Source organism: Nannospalax galili, unplaced genomic scaffold (genome assembly GCF_000622305.1).
Source record: "Nannospalax galili isolate Female #2095 unplaced genomic scaffold, S.galili_v1.0 scaffold686, whole genome shotgun sequence".
NCBI lineage: Eukaryota > Metazoa > Chordata > Mammalia > Rodentia > Spalacidae > Nannospalax > Nannospalax galili.
Genome location: NW_008355472.1, coordinates 1562553 through 1580511, shown reverse-complemented (window position 1 = coordinate 1580511; position 17959 = coordinate 1562553). Strand labels below are relative to the sequence as shown.

General features: G+C 39.9%; 1 protein-coding gene across 3 annotated transcripts in view; it reads right to left on the bottom strand.

Annotated features, from left to right (window-relative positions):
• The window catches only part of Fchsd2 (FCH and double SH3 domains 2), a 222199-nt gene that overhangs the window by 15489 nt on the left and 188751 nt on the right, over window positions 1-17959 (bottom strand). For all 3 annotated transcript variants that reach the window (XM_017803071.2, XM_017803070.2, XM_008852729.3), the window contains 2 exons: window positions 17509-17613; window positions 14335-14496 (listed from right to left, as the gene is read on the bottom strand). In XM_017803071.2, coding sequence (XP_017658560.1) covers window positions 14335-14496; window positions 17509-17613 — 267 coding nt within the window. The remainder of the gene's footprint in view (window positions 1-14334; window positions 14497-17508; window positions 17614-17959) is intronic.

Below are 17959 nucleotides of genomic sequence, written 5' to 3'. Positions count from 1 at the left end.
AGGGAACAAGAGGTTCAGGCGTAGGGTACAGAAGGGGGTGGTAGGGATGGTAACAAGTCATTATGATAATATGTACATGAAAATGTCAGAATGAAACCTAGTATTTTGTATGGTAACTAAAAATATATTACTACTAATAAAAAGGAAAGCTCAGAAATAAATCCTCACATATATGGCTAAATTATTTTCAACAAAGGTACTAGGACCATTCAATGGACAAAGACCAGTTTTTCAAGAACTACAGCTAGGAAAACTAGAAATTCACATGCAAAAAAAATCTTACCTTACATCATAAACAGAAATCAACTCAAATGGATTACAGACCTAAACATAAGAGCTAAAATGTTACCTGTATATGATGACACACACTGTAATCTCAGGTCCCAGCACCTGGGAGCTGAGGCAGCAGGACCATGAGTTTGAGGCCAGCCTGGGCTAGAAAGTGGTTTTAGTGTAAGAGAGACCTTCTATCTTAACAAAAAAAAAGCAGCTAAAATTATTAAACTCTTAGAAGAAAACATGAAGAAAAAACTTCAAAATAATGAATTTGGCAATAATTTCTTAGATATTACACAGAATCATACACAATAAGAATAAAAAGATTATCACAGGATAAGAGTGACAAGGCAACCCAAAGAATGAGAGGAAATACATGAAAAATCATACATCTGATAAGAAATTGATATTTGGGATGTATAAAGACTCAACAAAAAGACACAACTAAAAATGTTTAAAAATAGGCAGAAGACCTGAACAGGCATTTCTCCAAAGAAGAGACATAAACAGCTAACAAGTACATGAAAAGAGTTCATTATCACTACTCATTAGGAAAATGCAAGCCAGACCAAAATGAGGGGCTGGGATACAGCTTGCCTGGACTGCACGATTCCATCCTAGCACCGAACTAGTGTGGTGGTGCATGCTTGTAATTCTACACTCAGGGGGATCAGAAGTTCAAGGTTTGATTATTTTTATATTTACTTAACTATTTATGTATGTATGTATGTATGTATGTATGTATTATTTATTATTTGCCACATGGTAAATTTGAGGCCAGAATGGGGTACAAGAAACTGTGTCAAAAACAAAACCAACCAACCTGCTTGCCCCACAATGAAGCCAGGTGTGGTGGATCATGTCCAATGCTCAGGAGACTGAGGGAGGAGAACTGCATTCACTTTTAGGCTAGCATGGGTTACAGAGTGAGACTGGGAGGTGCATGGCTGTAATCTCAGCACCTGGGAGGTGAAGGCAGGATGATCAGGAGTTCAAGGGCATTGTTGGATATATAATGAATTCAAGGCCAGCCTGAGCTACATGAAACCCCAAAACAGTTAAACAAGTAAGCAACAACCCCCAAACCAAACATAAATAATAAAAAATAAACCAAAACCCAACAATGAGATACTATTTCATATTCATTAGGCTCTTCATCAACAAGAAAACAGAAAAGACTGCCAGTATAGATGCAGAAAAACTGGAATCCTTTACAGTCCTACAGTAGTAGGACTGTAAAATGGCACAGCTGCTATGGAAAACAGCATGATGTTCCCTCAATAAATTAAAGATAGAATTACATAAAATCCAGAAATTCCCCTGGGTATACATACCTAAAAGAACTGAAAGCGTGGACTTGAACAGATGTTTGTAAAGCAGTGCTCACAGTAGCAATATTACAAGAGCTAAAAGGCAGCAACCCAAGTTCCACCAGCGGGACTAGCTAAGTGAAATGAGTAACATACGTGTAGTAGAGTATGACTCAGTCTTAAAAGGAATGGAAATGCTGACACATGCTACTAACTGGATACACTTTGAAGATGTGCAGAATGAAGTAAACCAATCAAAAAAAATACTGATTCCATTTCCATGAAGTATATAGAGTAATCAAAGTCATAAAGCTGGATGGCATCTGTTGGGACTGAAGGTGGCTCGTGGGAGTTTAACAGGTACAGAGGGTTTTTTTTTTTTTTTTTTTAACCTTTTTTGAGAAAGGGTCTCCCTGTAGCTCCAGATGGCCTGGAACTCACTATGTAGATCAGGCTGGCCTTGAACTCTGCCTCTGCCTCTGTCTCCTGAGTGCTGGGATTAAAGGTGTGCATCACTATGCCCAGCATAGGCACAGAGTTTTACAGGTACAGTTTTCATTCTGTTGTTTACTTCAGATAGTCTTATTATGTTTTCCAGCAGGAATTTATTATATATCCCAGGCTGGTCTCCAAATTGCAATCCTTTGCTCCTGCCTTTTGAGTGCTAGGATTACAGGTGAGAGCCACCAGGCCCAGCTAGAATAGTTTTACCTTTTTAATATGAAAACTACTGAAGCTAGATGGTGAGGATGATTCCACAGCAATGTGAATGTTATTGAACACCTCAGAACTGTATACTTAAGAAATAATAAACAAGTATATTTTACCATATATAAATGAAAGGTATAGTCTCTCTTCTGAATTTCACACAGGGGGCAATATATTTTTGAGGCAGGGTCTCATTATGTAGCTTAGGCTGGCCTTGAATTTGTGATCTTCCTGCTTCAGTCTCCTGACTGTTGAAAGTAAAGGCATGTGCCACCATACCTGCTGAAAATTAATTTTATTCATGTTTCTAGATGTATTACCCACTGTAGTGGAAAGATTAAAATAGTTCTGTGTTTTAAAAAAGTTAGATTTGTATGCATTTACCTAGAGTACTATCTATACTTTAGTTACTATAAGATTTTTATCAGCATAAATATCTGACAGGAAGACAGGTTGCCTTTTAAAACTTCTGGAATAATGTGCTTACTTTTAAACTAAAAATCCAGTGAAGAGTCAGGCATAGTGACACATGCTTTTAAGCCCAGCATTCAGAAGGCAGAGGCAGGTGGATCTCTGTGAGATCAAAGCCAGCCTGGTCTAAAAGCCAGTTTCAGGTCAGCCAGGGATACATAGTGAGACTTTTTTTTGGTCTTTTTGAGACAGGGTTTCCCTGTAGCCCCAGCTGTCCTGGAACTCACTATGTAGACCAGGCTGGCCTTGAACTCACAGAGATCCACCTGCCTCTGCCTCCCAAGTGCTGGGATTAAAGGCATGAGCCACTACACTTGGCCCAGAGTGAGACTTTGTCAAAAAAATAAAAGTGCGATGCACCCGTTAAGAGGTACTGACACTATGGAGAAAGAAAGAAAGAAAGAAAGAAAGAAAGAGAAAGAGAGAGAGAAAGAAGGAGGAGGGGAAGGAGGGGAAGGAAGGAAGGAAGGAAAAAGAAAGGAAAGGAAAGGAGGAAAGGAAAAGGAAAGAAAGAAAGAAAGAAAGAAAGAGAAAGAAAGAAAGAAAGTGAAGGAAGGAAGGAAGGAAGGAAGGAAGGAAGGAAGGAAGGAAGGGAGCAGGCACAGGCAGGCAGATCAAGGTCAGCCTGGATTACATAGTGAGTTCCAGCTGGGGCTACAGGGAGACCCTGTCTCAAAAAAAAAATAAATAAAAATAAAAAATAAAGGTTTCTTTCTACATGTAAGCACTCTTATGGTGACTTTTTTTTTTCCTAATAAAATATACAAAGAGGGGACCAGAGATGGCTCAGCAGTTAAGAGCACTGGCTGCTCTTGCAGAGGATTTGGGTTTGATATTCAGTAACTACATGGTAGCTAACAACTGTTTATAATTCTAGTTCCAGGGGATCTAATGTCCTCTTCTGGCCTCTGTGGGAATTGCATACACATGGTACACTTATATACATGCAGGCAAAACATTAATACACATAAAATAAAAATAAATCTTTAAAAAAATACAAAGACATCAATGTTTGGACAGTCCCAAATTGGGACTTAACAGCAGAACTATTAGCTAACTCAAGTATCAGATTTGAGGGTTATCCTTCTGTATGTTGAACATTATGCTAGGCTTTGTTATGTATGAAATGAAAGACATGGTTTCTGTCTGGCTGCTCACACAATCTAAGCAAAGAATTTCCACACAAATGTTCAGTGCAGAGGGTTTATGGAGAAGGGAGAGGTGCCTAAGAGGAGGGCTAGAAGTCCTGGGTGCAATAAGCCAAAGAACAGGTACCTTTAACATTAAGTTTCACTTTGTAATGGAATAAATGATTTCTCTTGAGTAATTATGACAAATGTTTTAAAACTGACTCTCCTCTTTTTAAAAGATTTAAAAACGGGCTGGAGAGATGGCTCAGCAGTTAAGAACACAGACTGTTCTTGTAGAAGACCCAGGTTCGAATCCCAGCACCTACATGGCAGCTAACAACTGCCCATAACTCCAGTGCCAGGGGATCCGACAGCCTCTTCTGTCCTCCTTGGGCATTGCATGACAAGGGTGCACTTACCTACATGCAGGCAATACACACACATAAAATAAAAATAATATTTAAAAAAAAAGATTTATTGTTTATTTATGTATGTTGGGGGGTGCCCTCAGAGGCTAAAAGAAGGCACTGGATCCCCTGGAGTTGAAAGTTATAGGCAGTTGTGTGCTGCCTGATGTGTGTCCTAGGAATTCAGGTCCTGTATAAAAGCAGCACGTGTTCTTAAGCAGAGTTATCTCTCCAGTCCCTAAATGTATTTTTATATATTTAGAAGACCTTGCTTGCACATTCTGCAGAGGTTGTACAGACATTTTAATGAGGGTATTACAGAAAATAAAACAAAATATTCAAACCTTTATAAAAATGAGGGTAGAACAAGTTTCCAAAAACATATATGGAATGCTAACATGTGCCGTGCTTTGGTACTGGGAATTAGTCCAAAGGATTTTATCTTGCCAGCATGGGCCGATACTAAGCATTCCTTTCCCTTCCTCTCTTTAGGTCCATGTTTTGTTTCTCACAGAAGGGACCGGAAGGATGCAGTGATGGCAAGGGACTCACATGGTAGAAGAAGTGAACCAACTTCCACAAGCTGTCCTCTGGCCTCCACATACACAATGAGGCATGTGCTCCCCTTCAAAAATAGATAAATGTAATAAATTTCAGAAAACTTGTTAAAATATATGAAAAAATTTAAGACTTGGGTCACCAAGCAGTGAAAGACAGTGGTGCCTGGGACATGGGAACGATTTGCTCAACTTACTGTCGGAAAAAGGTTCCAGGGTGAGACATGAAGAGGAGGCTGGGCCGAGGATGGTGGGCCCTGACCTGAGGAGGTGGAGCTGGGAGTTCAGGAAGGCCACAGTGGCTAGAGTTCAGACTGCAGAGTAACAGCGGAAAACAGAGATGCTGGGCATCTCCTCTCAGATCCACCCCCACCCCTCTACCCCCCCCCAAACTTTGTGTTCTTTTTCTTTCTTTGTTTTTAATAACCCACTGTACCAATTTGTGCTATCATATTCCTGGGTAGAGGGCCATCCATTGGAGCCTTGTTGACCTACAGGGAGCCACACTCAAAGAAAACTGACTTTCCCTCCTCCAGAAGCCATCAATGCCTCAGTTGTCCATAGTGCCTCAGCTAGGAGAGCTCATGAACCCCTTCTCACTCAACCCACTTAAAATTTTTGATTTTGTAGAAACAGAAATCATAATTGATGAAGCATAAATTTTTTAAAACTATGAATTCATAACTTAATTTCCTAAAAACATTCACTACACACAAAATAAAATTGATAATTATAATTCCAGTGCTTAAAGGTAAATATAATTTCCTTTTTTGTTTGGTCATTTTGTTTTCTTTTGGTTGCCCAGGATGGCCCAAAACTCATCATCCTCCTGCCTTAGCTTCTCAGGTAGCTGAGGTTACAGGTGTGTGTCACAATACCTAACTTATTACCATTTTTGATAGATAGTCTAGTAAATTCAGATGTAAGTACACTATTTAAATAACCACACATTTCTGTGGTGAGATCACATAATATCTGCTTTCCTTAATATTTTTCAAGAATGTAATAAACATCAGAAATATTTGTTCAAGAGTTGGGAAGAATAAAATAAATATGCCACCATTAACTATAGTTACTTTGTTGCACAATAGATTTTTTTGAGATTTATTCCTACCATCTAACTGATTATGTCATTTGATCAATCATCTCTGCTTCCTAACCATTCCAGCCTCTGGGAAACACACCATTCAACTCTCTACTCCTATGAGATCAACCTTTTTTTCTTTTTGAGATAAGGTCTCCCTGTAGCCCCAGCTGGCCTGGAACTTCTTATTCAGGGTTGCCTCTATCTCACAGAGCTCTTCCTGCCTCTGCCTCCTGAGTGCTAGAATTAAAGGCATGTGCCACCAAGCCAAGTTCAACTTTAAAAAATAATTTATTGGGGCTGGGGATTTAGCTCAGTGGTAGAGCACTTGCCTAGCAAGCACAGGACCCGGGGTTAGGTCCTCAGCTCCAAAAAAAAATTATTTTTATTTTATGTGTATGAGTGTTTTACCTGCATATATATGTGTACTCATGCATGTAATTAATGCCTGCAGGGGATGGGAGAGGGTGTCAGATCCTCTGGACCTGGAGCTATAGACAGTTATTAGCTACCATGTGGGTGCTGAGAACTGAACCTGAGTCCTCTATAAAAGTAGCCAGTGCTCTTATCTGCTGAGCTATTTCTCCAGTCCCAAGGTCAACTGTTTTTTATCACATATTTACACATGTGTGTGCACATATGCGTGCATGCATGCACTTGCATGCCATGGTGAATGTGTAGAGGTAAGGGAACAACTGAATTTTCTTCTTTTTGGGCCCTGGGGATTGAACTCAAGTCATCAGGCTTGGAGGTAGGCACCCATACCCACTAAGCTAAGCCATCTCACCAGCCCACAAATGAACATTTTAGATTCTATATATGACTGGGATCATTTGACACTTGCCCTTTTGTGCCTTGTTTATTTCACTATTCTTCAGGCTCATACATGTTGTTATGAACAACAAGATTTCATTATTTTTAAAATATTTTGTTCATTATTTTTATTTTATGTGTATGAGTGTACTGCCTGCTTGTATGTAAGTGCACCAGTGTCATTTAATATCCTGAGAGGTCAGGAGAGGGCATCAGATCCCCTGGAACTGAAGGGGATGGTTGTTATGAATGGTTAGCTGCCATGTGGATGCTGGGAATTGAACCAGGGTTCTCTGCAAGACCAGCCTGGTCTTTTTGACACAGGGTCTCCCTGTAGCCCCAGCTGGCCTCGAACTCACAGAGATCCGCCTGCCTCTGCCTCCTGAGTGCTGGGACTAAAGCATGTGCCACCTCGCCCAGCTAAGAGCAACCAGTGCTCTTAACCGCTGAGCCATCTCTCCAGCCCAAGATTTTAATCTTTTAAATAGCTGAATCTTATTCCCTTGTGTATAAACCACATTAAAAAAATTTATCCATCTGCTGATTCCCAAACTTGACTCTTGTGACTATTATTGTGATAAATATGGGAATGCAGACATTCTTCAACAAAATAGTCCCATTTCCTCTACATTCTATAGACCCATTAGGACTGATAACATATTATGGCTACACTGAAAGTCAAACAATGTATTAGTATGGCTGGTGATACTTGTCTCAGAGGTAAAAAATTTCAGTCTCTCTTTTGGTCTTGGCAACTGAGATGGGTTCCCTTAATCTGTAGACACTAACTCATACATAGTCAGCACCTGGCAAAGGGTCTTATGAGAAGAGCTAGCTCAATACACACTTATTGCATTGAATTAAACTGACCTCACTAGAAATCTGAAATGTCAGTTTCACTAGAAGTGTGGGCTTTTTGAGTATGGAGCTTAGGTCAATAAAAAGACCACTGCACATTTGTAAGTACTGTGTATATGAAAGCAACTGAGGGTTTTTGCAGGTACATTCTTGCTTATAACAGTTTATATTTGTTTCATTATAGAAATTTATTCTTTATTTAAAAAATATCTTATTTATTTACTTTTATTTTATGTGTATGAGTGTTATGCCTGCACGTATGTAAGTGCACTCCTGTTGGGCGGTGCCCTTGGAGAAGAGAAGAGGGTGCTGGATCTTCTGGAATTGGAGTTACAGATGGTTGTTAGTCGCCAGACGGGTGCTGGGAACAGAACCCAGGTCTTCTGCAAGAGCAGCCAGTGCTCTTAACTACTGAGCCATCCCTCCAGATTCCCATTCTTTCAATTGAGATTAACCTAAGTCAAAAAACACTTTTTCATATTAAAAAAAAAAATCCAATAGACTGCAGAAGCTATTAGTATGGAGAAGCTAAAGATCAAGTTCTATTTCAAAGTTTAAAAATGTTAATCTCTTTGCCTGGCAACCATGTTATTTAGCACAATCCTCAAGTTGACTGCGTCAGGATTTATTTCTATGCAATTATGCAAATGTCAGACTCGTAGGAAGGCTGCACAAGAAAGCAGACACCAGACTGTCTTAGTACAATAGTTAGGGGGGAAGTGGCTGAATATGGGGAAGTCATATGAACATTGTCAGCTATAGTCAGAAAATCTAATAAAAAGCTCAGTGGTTAAGAGCACTGGCTGCTCTTGAAGAGGACCTGGGTTCAGTTCCCAGCACCCACACTGTGCTAACAACTGTCCATAACTCTGGTTCCAGGGGATCCAATGCCCTCTTCCAACCTCTGCAGGCATTGCATGACATGAGTGCACTTACATACATGTAGGCAATACACTCATACACACAAAATAAAAAAGTAAAAATATATATTTAAAAAAAGGGTTCAAGCTGAGAGTGGTAGCGCATGCCTTTAAATTCCAGCACTCGGGAGGCAGAGGCAGACAGATCTCTGTGAGTTTAAGGTCAGCCTGGTCTATATAGTGATTTTTAGGCTAGCTGAGGCTACAGAGACCCTGCCTCAAAAAGATTAAAAGAAAAAAGAAAAAGAAAGAATAGAAAGAATAAAAACAAAAATAAAATCAATATCAGTATCAAATGAAGATCCTATTTTCCTATTTGATCCTACATCTGAGAATTTGTATTACAGAAAACAACCCCTAAAATGGGGGGTGGTGGTGGTGGTGGAAGAAATTTAGTTGTTTCTTGGTATCCAAGGAGGACTGGTTTTAGGGTGCCCTGTGGATACCAAATTCCATGGATGCTCAGGTTCCTTATATAAAAGTGTAGTATTAAAATATACTTATGCATATCTTCCCATATATTTCTAACATAATTTTTATTATCTAATAGAATGCAAATGCTATATAAATGGTTGCTATATTGTATACATGTTTGGGGAATACTTGTCAGAGAAAAAAGTCTGTGTATGGGGGCTGGAGAGATGGCTCAGCGTAAGAACAACCAACACTGGTTGTTTTTGCAGAAGACCCGGGTTTGAATGCCGGCACCCACATGGCAGCTAACGACTGTCCGTAAGCTCCAGTTCCAGGGGATCCGATGGCCTCTTCTGTCCTTGCGGGCACTGCATGACACAGTTGCACTTACATATATGCAGGCAATACTCATACACATAAAAATAAAATATTTTTTAAAAAGTCTGTATATGGTAGGTAATTTATGGTAATATGGTAGCAATTGTTTTTGTTTGTTTTGGGTTTTTTAAGACAGGGTCTTCCTGTTGCTCCAGCTGGCCTTGAACTTACTATATAGAGCAGGCTGGCCTCAATCTCACAGAGATCCACCTGTCTTACAGAGCTATACTTAGGTGTTAACTCTGTCTTCTGTCTCATGCTGAGTGCTGGGATTAAAGGCATGTGCCACCAAGCCTGGCTCATATGCAGTTAAAAAAAATTTTAGATTTGTGGTTGGTTGAATCCATGAATTTGAAACCCAGTTAGATGGATGATCAAATGTATGAAAATGTTACATAAAATGACCACACAGATTCTAAGAGGATGATTATGAAGATTATCCAGTGATAAAGAATATTAGAAAAAATATGCAAAATTAACTTAATTATGATAATTACTATAATTTCAAAGGTAAGACTGTAAACTGGGTATGAGTTTTGGGCATGAGAAGGCAAGAAAGTAGGAGAAGGGAGGGATGAGCTATTTAAAGGCTCATGGGTCACTGTCAGTAACCCAGCCTCATGTAGCCATGTATAGTCTCCAATTATCCAACAATGAAATAGACAACAGTAGATGCTCTCTTTTTCTTTTCTTTCTTTCTTTTTGTGTGTGTGTGGGGGCAGAGTCTCACTGGGTGGCTTGGAAATCTTTATGTAGATCAGGCTAGCCTCACACTCAGAGATCCATGTGCCTCTGCCCCCAAGTGCTGGATTTAAAGGCATGTGCCACTTTGTCCTGTGATTTTCTCTTTTTAAATAGGGTCACACTACACTCTTCTTTGCTCCTCCCAATCCTATATTTTGTATGACAACATAAGACAGAAGGCAGAGTTAACATCTAAGGCAAATAGACTATACCATTTAAAAACATTCATCTTCCATAAGGCACTTTTTAGAAAATACCGTTAATATCTAACAGTAAAATTAATCATGTTTTCCAGATGACTAATGCTTTTGTTGGCATCTACAATGGAAAAAATATTTGGTCACAAGAATGTGTATTTCTGTTTCAAGTTCCTTAGCTGCTAGCTGTCTCTGTGAAGGGATACAAACCTCTGTAAATGATTTCAATGTCATTTAAAAGAAGGCTAGGGGGCTGGAGATACAGCTCAGTGGTTAAGAGTACTTACTGCTCTTACAGAGGACATGGGTTCAAGTCCCAGCAGGGTTGCTCAATCTGATGCTCTCCTCTGGCATCCTTAGGTATTGCATGCACAGATACACTTACATGCAGGTAAAATACACACACACACACACATGCACATATGTAATGATAAAAATAATAAATCTGGGGGCTGGAGAGATGGCTCAGTGGTTAAGAGCACTGGCTGTTCTTGTAAAGGACCCAGGTTCAGTTCCCAGCACCCACATGGAAGCTAACAACTCTAGTTCCAGGGGATCTGATGTCCTCTTCTGACCTCTGTAGACATTACAAGACACAGATGTACTTACATACATGCAATCTATACACTCACACACATAAAATAAAAATAATAATTAAAATCTTTTTTAAAAATCTAAAAAAATATAAATATGTACATTTAAATAAATACTGGGGCCTTATCAAGCTATTTTGTGATTCTAGCTTTCCTATATTAACACAATTGGTAGATTTTCCATAAAATACAACCTCTAAGCTGAAAGGGAATGCACAAGCTTTCTAAGACTGGCTAGAGGGGAGGAAAAGGTTAGATGAGACTGCAGAATGCCATTTTCCAGAGTCTGACACATCCTGATGATCTCATGCCTGGAAGTCCCTAGGCATTATCTTTTTCATTCTCTTTTTTCTTTTGAAATTAATTTATTTTTATTTTATGTGTATGAGTGTTTTGCCTGTATGTATGTAAGTGCATGATGTACGTGCAATGCCCTTGGAGGGCACTGGATCCCCTGGAACTGGAGTTATGAACAATTGTTAGCTGCCATGTGGGTGCTGGGAACTGAATCCTAATCCTGTGGAAGAGCAGCCAGTGCTCTTAACTGCAGAGCTGTCTTTCCAGCACTGCTTTAACTCTTATTAAAATCCATCAAGGGCTACTTCAAATGACATTTTCCTCATGGGGCAAACTCTTCCCTAACTGGTACTGACATTTTCTGATAGCATGTCACAGGATCAGGAGATTTGGGGATTAGAGAGGATCTTAGAGTCAGTTAATTTAGTATTCCCTAAGAAATCCAGAGAGGGGTGACTTTTGAGTGACTTTTTCCAAGGTGTGCTGATCAATGAGAAGTAAGCAACTTCCAAGTGTGCCACACAGCAGCCTATTCATATACTGCCATGTACCACTAAGATCTATAAAGGTCTGTCTACTCTCCCAGCTGGTAAACACTGGAGAGACCAAGTTGTGCTCATCTGTAATATGTCCAAAAAGAAGCAAAAATCAGGTGACATATGTCTGTTCAGGTGATCAGCTGGGAAAGGTGTTAGCCCAAGGACAGTAAATTGCAGGTTTGGTTGAGTGGAAGCAGGGCTGCTGGAGAGCTCAAAGCAAGTTTGTGCCTGGAATTTGCTGTCATCATAGACTGTGCATTGGAACAACATAAAGCAGATACTTAGACATGGTAGGAAGATGTAGCATCTCTACTTCAATGACAAGGACAAGCTCTTCTAACCCCAAAGTGTATAATGTGTGTCCTAATCACCCAACCCAGATTATCATTAATAGTGAAATCAATAAAAATAAACCTTTAACAGACTGTTTTTTACCTTAAAATGTGCATGCCCATACAATTCTTTTCAGTGTGTAAATGGGGACTGGAGAGATGGCTCAGCAGTTAAGAATACCAGGGGCTCTCGCAGAGGACCCAGGTTCAGTTCCCAGCACTCACAAGGTGGCTAACAATTGTCCATAACTCCAGTTCCAAGGGATCCGATGTCCTCATCATGCACATGATGTACTTATTTACACGCGGGCAAAAATACTCATACACATAGAAATAAAAATTATATATATATATATACACATACATATATAAATTTGGAAATATATTCCCATTGGAAAATCAGAATGCTATGTAAAAAAACTGACAAAACTTGCAGGCATGTTTTAAAACTATGGCCAATCTATGTAAGAATAATACCTAACATATGAAGGGCATAAGCATTAAAGAGGAACACTAATAGCCAGGCATGGTAGAACATGCCTTTAGTCCCAGCACTTGAGAGGCAGAGGCAGAGGCAGGAGGATCTTTGTGAATTTGAGGCCAGTCTGGTCTACATAGCAAATTCCAGACCAACTGGGACTACAGGGAGACCCTGAGGTAGGGGGTAAGAGCAAAAAAAGAAGTACACTAATTTTAATTTACCACTATTCTGCCCTTCCATTCAACCACTCAGTTCTTCCTTCAACAAATACCTACTGAGTATCTACTGTATACCAGGCATTTTGCTGTGTGGAGCAGGAACCAGGAACACATGGCAATTACATTCCAGAGAAGAAGACATGGATAATAAGCAAAAGAGAAACAGAGACTGATAAATACCATTAAGAAAACAAACAAGGGGTTGGAGAGATGGCTCAAAAGTTAAGAGCACTGGAAGACCTGGGTTCAGTTCCCAGCACCCATATGGTAGCTAACAACCATTTGTAACTCTAGTTCCAGGGGATGTGACGCCTTCTTCTGGCCTCTGTGAATTTGCATGCATGTGGATATTGTATATGTCTATACATGTAGGCAAAACACTCATATACATAAAATAAAAATAAAACATTTTAAAATATCAAAACAAGCCTGGTGTGGTAGCATATGCCTTTAATCCTAGCACTTGGGAGGCAGAGGCAGGCAGATTTATGTGAGTTTGAGGCCAGCCTGGTCTACATAGAAAGTTCTAGGCCTGATGGGGGGGGCTACAGGGAGACCCTGTCTCAAAAAAAAAAAAAAAGAAAGAAAGAAAGAAATAAAAGAAAAGAAACAAAAACAAAAACAAAACAAAGAAAGAAGCAAAAAAAGAAAAACAGAGTAATGAGTAGAGAGAGGAGAGATGGCAACAGGAATTACTTTAGTCTGACCAGTGTGCATCACATTCCCACCTGTGTAGTACCTGGGAAATCATTAACATTTTTGGTACCTAGGTCTCCACTATGACAAACTAAGGCTAGATTAGAAGACACCAGCGTGGCAAGTGCCCTGTGCTTGAAGTAAGGAAGCAGTGTGTATGCTGGCATTCCCTGTCAAGTCCTACCTACAATGGCTTATTGTGAGAATAGGAGAGGCCTGATGACTAACAGCACCTTTAGACTAAGCCTACATTTGTGTGTGTGTGCGCACAAGCATACACATACTCGCAGGTACATGTGGGGGCCAGAAACCAACCTTGGGCATTATCCCTCAGATGCCATCCACTTTGATGAGAGCGTCTCTCACTGTCCAGGGAGTAGCTGATTAGGCTTGCTAGGCTGGGTGGCTGCCCATTTCTATCTCTTTAGCACTGGGATTACACCTGGCTTTTTTATGTAGGCTCTGAGGACTGGATTTAGGTCCTCATGCTTGCAAGGTAAGCACCTTACTGACTGACCCTATATTTTCAAAGATATTTCAAAACTCTGTAGATGTTCATTTCACTAAAGACTTCCGAGAATTTCAGAAACACCACATTTTTCTATTCTGCTACTTTCAGCTAAGAAGCATATTTACTGTATAACTGGAATAATAAGTCTGGGGCACAGGCACTTATAACTCAATTACTGATAACATATTTTTCATTGCATTAAAAATATGTTAACAAATTGTTTTCTCCTCTCTCTTCCCTTTCCTGTACTAAGTTAAAGTGACAGACTGAAGGGAAAAAAAAAAAAAAAAAAAGACACTTCAAACCACTACCTTTTATCTTAAATTTTCACTAGGTTTGGCTGAAGAGTCACACAATAGTGACGGCCAGTCAGCACCACATCCAATAAAAGAAATCGTACCGAGTGTAGAGTGCCGTTGCTGGTCACAGGGGGAGCTCGGGCCCACCGCTCGTTTTCCAGCTCCTCCATTACTTGGTTCATGGCACTCTTCAGCCATGTGTCCACAGAAACACCAATCTGCTTCAGGAGGTCCAGCCGGGCCTCAGCTTTTAACTTAATTATCTAAGAAAACAAAACAAAAAGGTTGGATCAAGGCAATTTCCCCTCATACCAATTAGGTTATTTCCCACTTATTAACAATCTCGATATTCACCAGCAATTGTTAGATTCTAGTTTTTCACACACAGAGGTGAGAGAAGAGAGGAATGTACACACAAGAACTGGGCCTCCTTGATAATGGCAGATGGCATATTGGCATACTTGTATCTAACGGACTGACGACTGACTGACTTAGATGCTGGAGAGTGAACTCAGGTCCTTGTGCATGCTGCACATGTAGTCTACTACTCAGCAAGACCACAGTACTGATGGTACATCAAACATAACTTACAAGTAAGAAAAGATGAGAATGCCATAAAGTCGTCTTCTCTCTGCTAATAAGAGTGGCTCAGAACATCCTGAAATCCATTTTCGGTAACGTTCTCTTAACCCTGAATTTTTCCCCTTCATAATCCATCTTTTACAGTGTGTGAACAGCTTGATCATGTTACTCCTCTTCTTTAAACTTCCACAACTCTGGATTGCTTATTGAGTAAAGAAATTAATTTTTAATCTGGAGTAAAGTATCGTTCACACTTTGATGGAAATATTTCCTTCAATGTCTTGCCATACCCTATGTGCTCCCACACCACTACACTTCTTTAGTACCTCATGTGTTTTCATGCCCTGCTGATGCCAGTCTTTCTATGCAGGTTGCTAGGCATGCTTGGTGATGCCTGCCACCCTCTCTATGAAGCTTTTTCTAACTAGTCTCCTTCCTTGGGCAGTTAATCAAATCCTTCTCTCTGGTCTCCGGTCCTTTAAGCACTCTATGCACACCTAGTCATTATCTGAGAGGCATTAAATTATGCCTAGCTGTTCAGCTTTATTATTTAATTATACTTTATTACATTTTATCAATTATTTTATTATTATACTTTATTACATACATTATTATCATTATTGACAGAGTCTTACTATGTATCCCTGGCTGACCTGTAACTCTCAGGAGATCCACCTGCCTCTGCCTCCAGAGTGCCTGAGATTAAAGTGGGCCACCACGCCAGGCCCACTTATTTTAGAAATGGCCTCTCACTGAACCTGGCTCACCTAAAATCTTTTTGTCATGTATAGTACTGCATTATGTCCCCAGAGGTATATATCTGACCACTGAAAAAACATTTCCTCACCAAACTCAAAACTGTCTCCTTCCAATCTTCATCTTTTGGTTCAAATTCTGCTTCTTGAGGTAGCATGGCACAAATGTGTGCTATTCCTTTTGCTCTCAGTAATCAAAGACTACTTATTCACCACTACTCAATGTAAACCCCACCTCTGCCCTGACAGCCCCTTCCCTTCAGTGCTCCTCTGGTTCTCTGTGTGGACTACTTCACATCTGTGCTTTATAGAGCTCAGAATCCTTGCTTCTGTGCCTTCTTAATAAGAACATAATCTCAGTGGGTTGTTTTTGAGTCTGCCTGGGTTTCTTTGCACATGGGTGCAGTGATGGGTGAACTGGCCTTAACCACAATTAGTTTATATCCTTTCTACAACTGCACTTCCTTGCTGGTACCATCCTCTTTTATCATTTCCAACTGCCAAACTACACTCTGTGTGTTCCTTCTTTTCTTTTTTAAATATATTTTATTTATTTTTTTATTTTATGTGTATGAGTATGTTGCCTGCATGTACATGAGTGCACCTGTGTCATGCAACGCCGCGGAGGTCAGAAGAGGGCTTCAGGTTCCTCTGGAATTGGAGTTAAGGATGGTTCATAGCCGCCATGTGGGTTCTGGGAATCGAACCTGGGTCCTCTGCAAGAGCAGTCAGTACTCTTAACTGCTGAGCCCTCTCTCCAGCCCTATGTGCTCCTTCTTTTCTACCACATCCTTGCTTCTCATTTTGATTTCCCTTTCTAGGGCAGAGGGAATTCATCATTGGCATATGTTCTTTTTTGTGGAAGAGGTTTCACAGCTATCACATAACCCTTAAAAGGTCCATGCCTTCAAAAAATATTAAAATCCACTATTATGTGTGTTTTTTGCCCTTCTTTTTGTTTAATTAAAAAATTGTTTATTTTTATGTATATGAGTGTTTTGCTTGCATGTATGTAAGTGCACTGGTGTCAAGCAGTGCCTATGAAGGTTAGAAGAGGGTGTTGAATCCCCTGGAACTGTAGTTATAGTCAATTGCTAGCCAGGTCTTTGACAAGAGTAGCCAGTGCTTTTAACTGCAGAGCCATCTCTCTAGGCCTTAATTTCTTTTTGATTCATCAGTTTCTCTCTCTTTTTTTTTTTTTTTGGTCTTTTTGAAACAGTGTCTCTCTGTAGCCCCAGCTGTCCTGGAACTCACTATGTAGACCAGGCTGGCCTGCCTCTGCCTCCCAAGTGCTGGGATTAAAGGTGTGTGCCGGCTGATTCATCAGTTTTTATTGTACACTTATGAGTGTTTTGCCTGAATGTTTACAAGTGCACCACATGCGTGCAATGCCCATGGAGGCCAAAAGAGGATGTTGGATCCCCTAGAACTGGAGTTACTAATGACTGTTAGCCACCATGTGCAAACTAGGGTCCTTTACAAGAGCAGTCAATGCTCTTAATCACTGAGCCATCTCTCCAGCCTCTTTGTTCGTGCCTCTTGATCTGAGGAACCTTCCACATGAAGATTTATTTTTTTTAGGTTCTAAATATAAATATGTCAATTTCTGTACCATTAAGTTGACTGATTTATTACTTACTTTATGAAAACTTTAACATCTAATTTGTGACAATTCTTTTGCTATTTAATGTTTTGTGAGTGTGGACTTTTCATAGCAGGTTCAGAGTTTTTGTTCTCAGTGCTGCAGGCACTCATACGTAAAACACTCATACACATAAAAAAGTAAAAAACCCTTAAAAAAATACCCCTATGGACACAAAGACGGGACATGGTCTTCAATTTAATACATATGTAGAAACTTAGTTTCAGAGGTACATATCACAGCTGTGACACTGTGATTAGAACTGGGCAGAACGTCACAATTGGCTGCCACTTTACCTCTGCTTTACGGATATTTTCTCTAGCTTCATCTATTTTCTGCTCCAGCTCTGCTCGACTTTGTTCCGATATAGCAACTCCATGGCATTCCAGATCGTTCAGAACCTATTAAAGAAAATAGAGATGACTATTTTTCTTCTCTGGTTCTTTCTTTACAATATTTAGCTAAATTAAAAGGGCTCAGTGGCTAAAGCTATGACTTGGTTTTTTTAAAAAAAATATTTTATTTATTATTTTGATTTTATTTATTGGGGCTGGAGAGATGGCTCAGTGGTTAAGAACACTGGATGTTCGCAGAAGACCCCCAGGTTCAATTCCTAGCACCCACATGGTGACTAATAACCATCTATAACTCCAGTCTCAGGGGAATCCAATGCCCTTTTCTGACCTCCAAGGGCATTGCATGACATGGGTACACTTACCTCCACGCAAGACATATACTCACGCACAT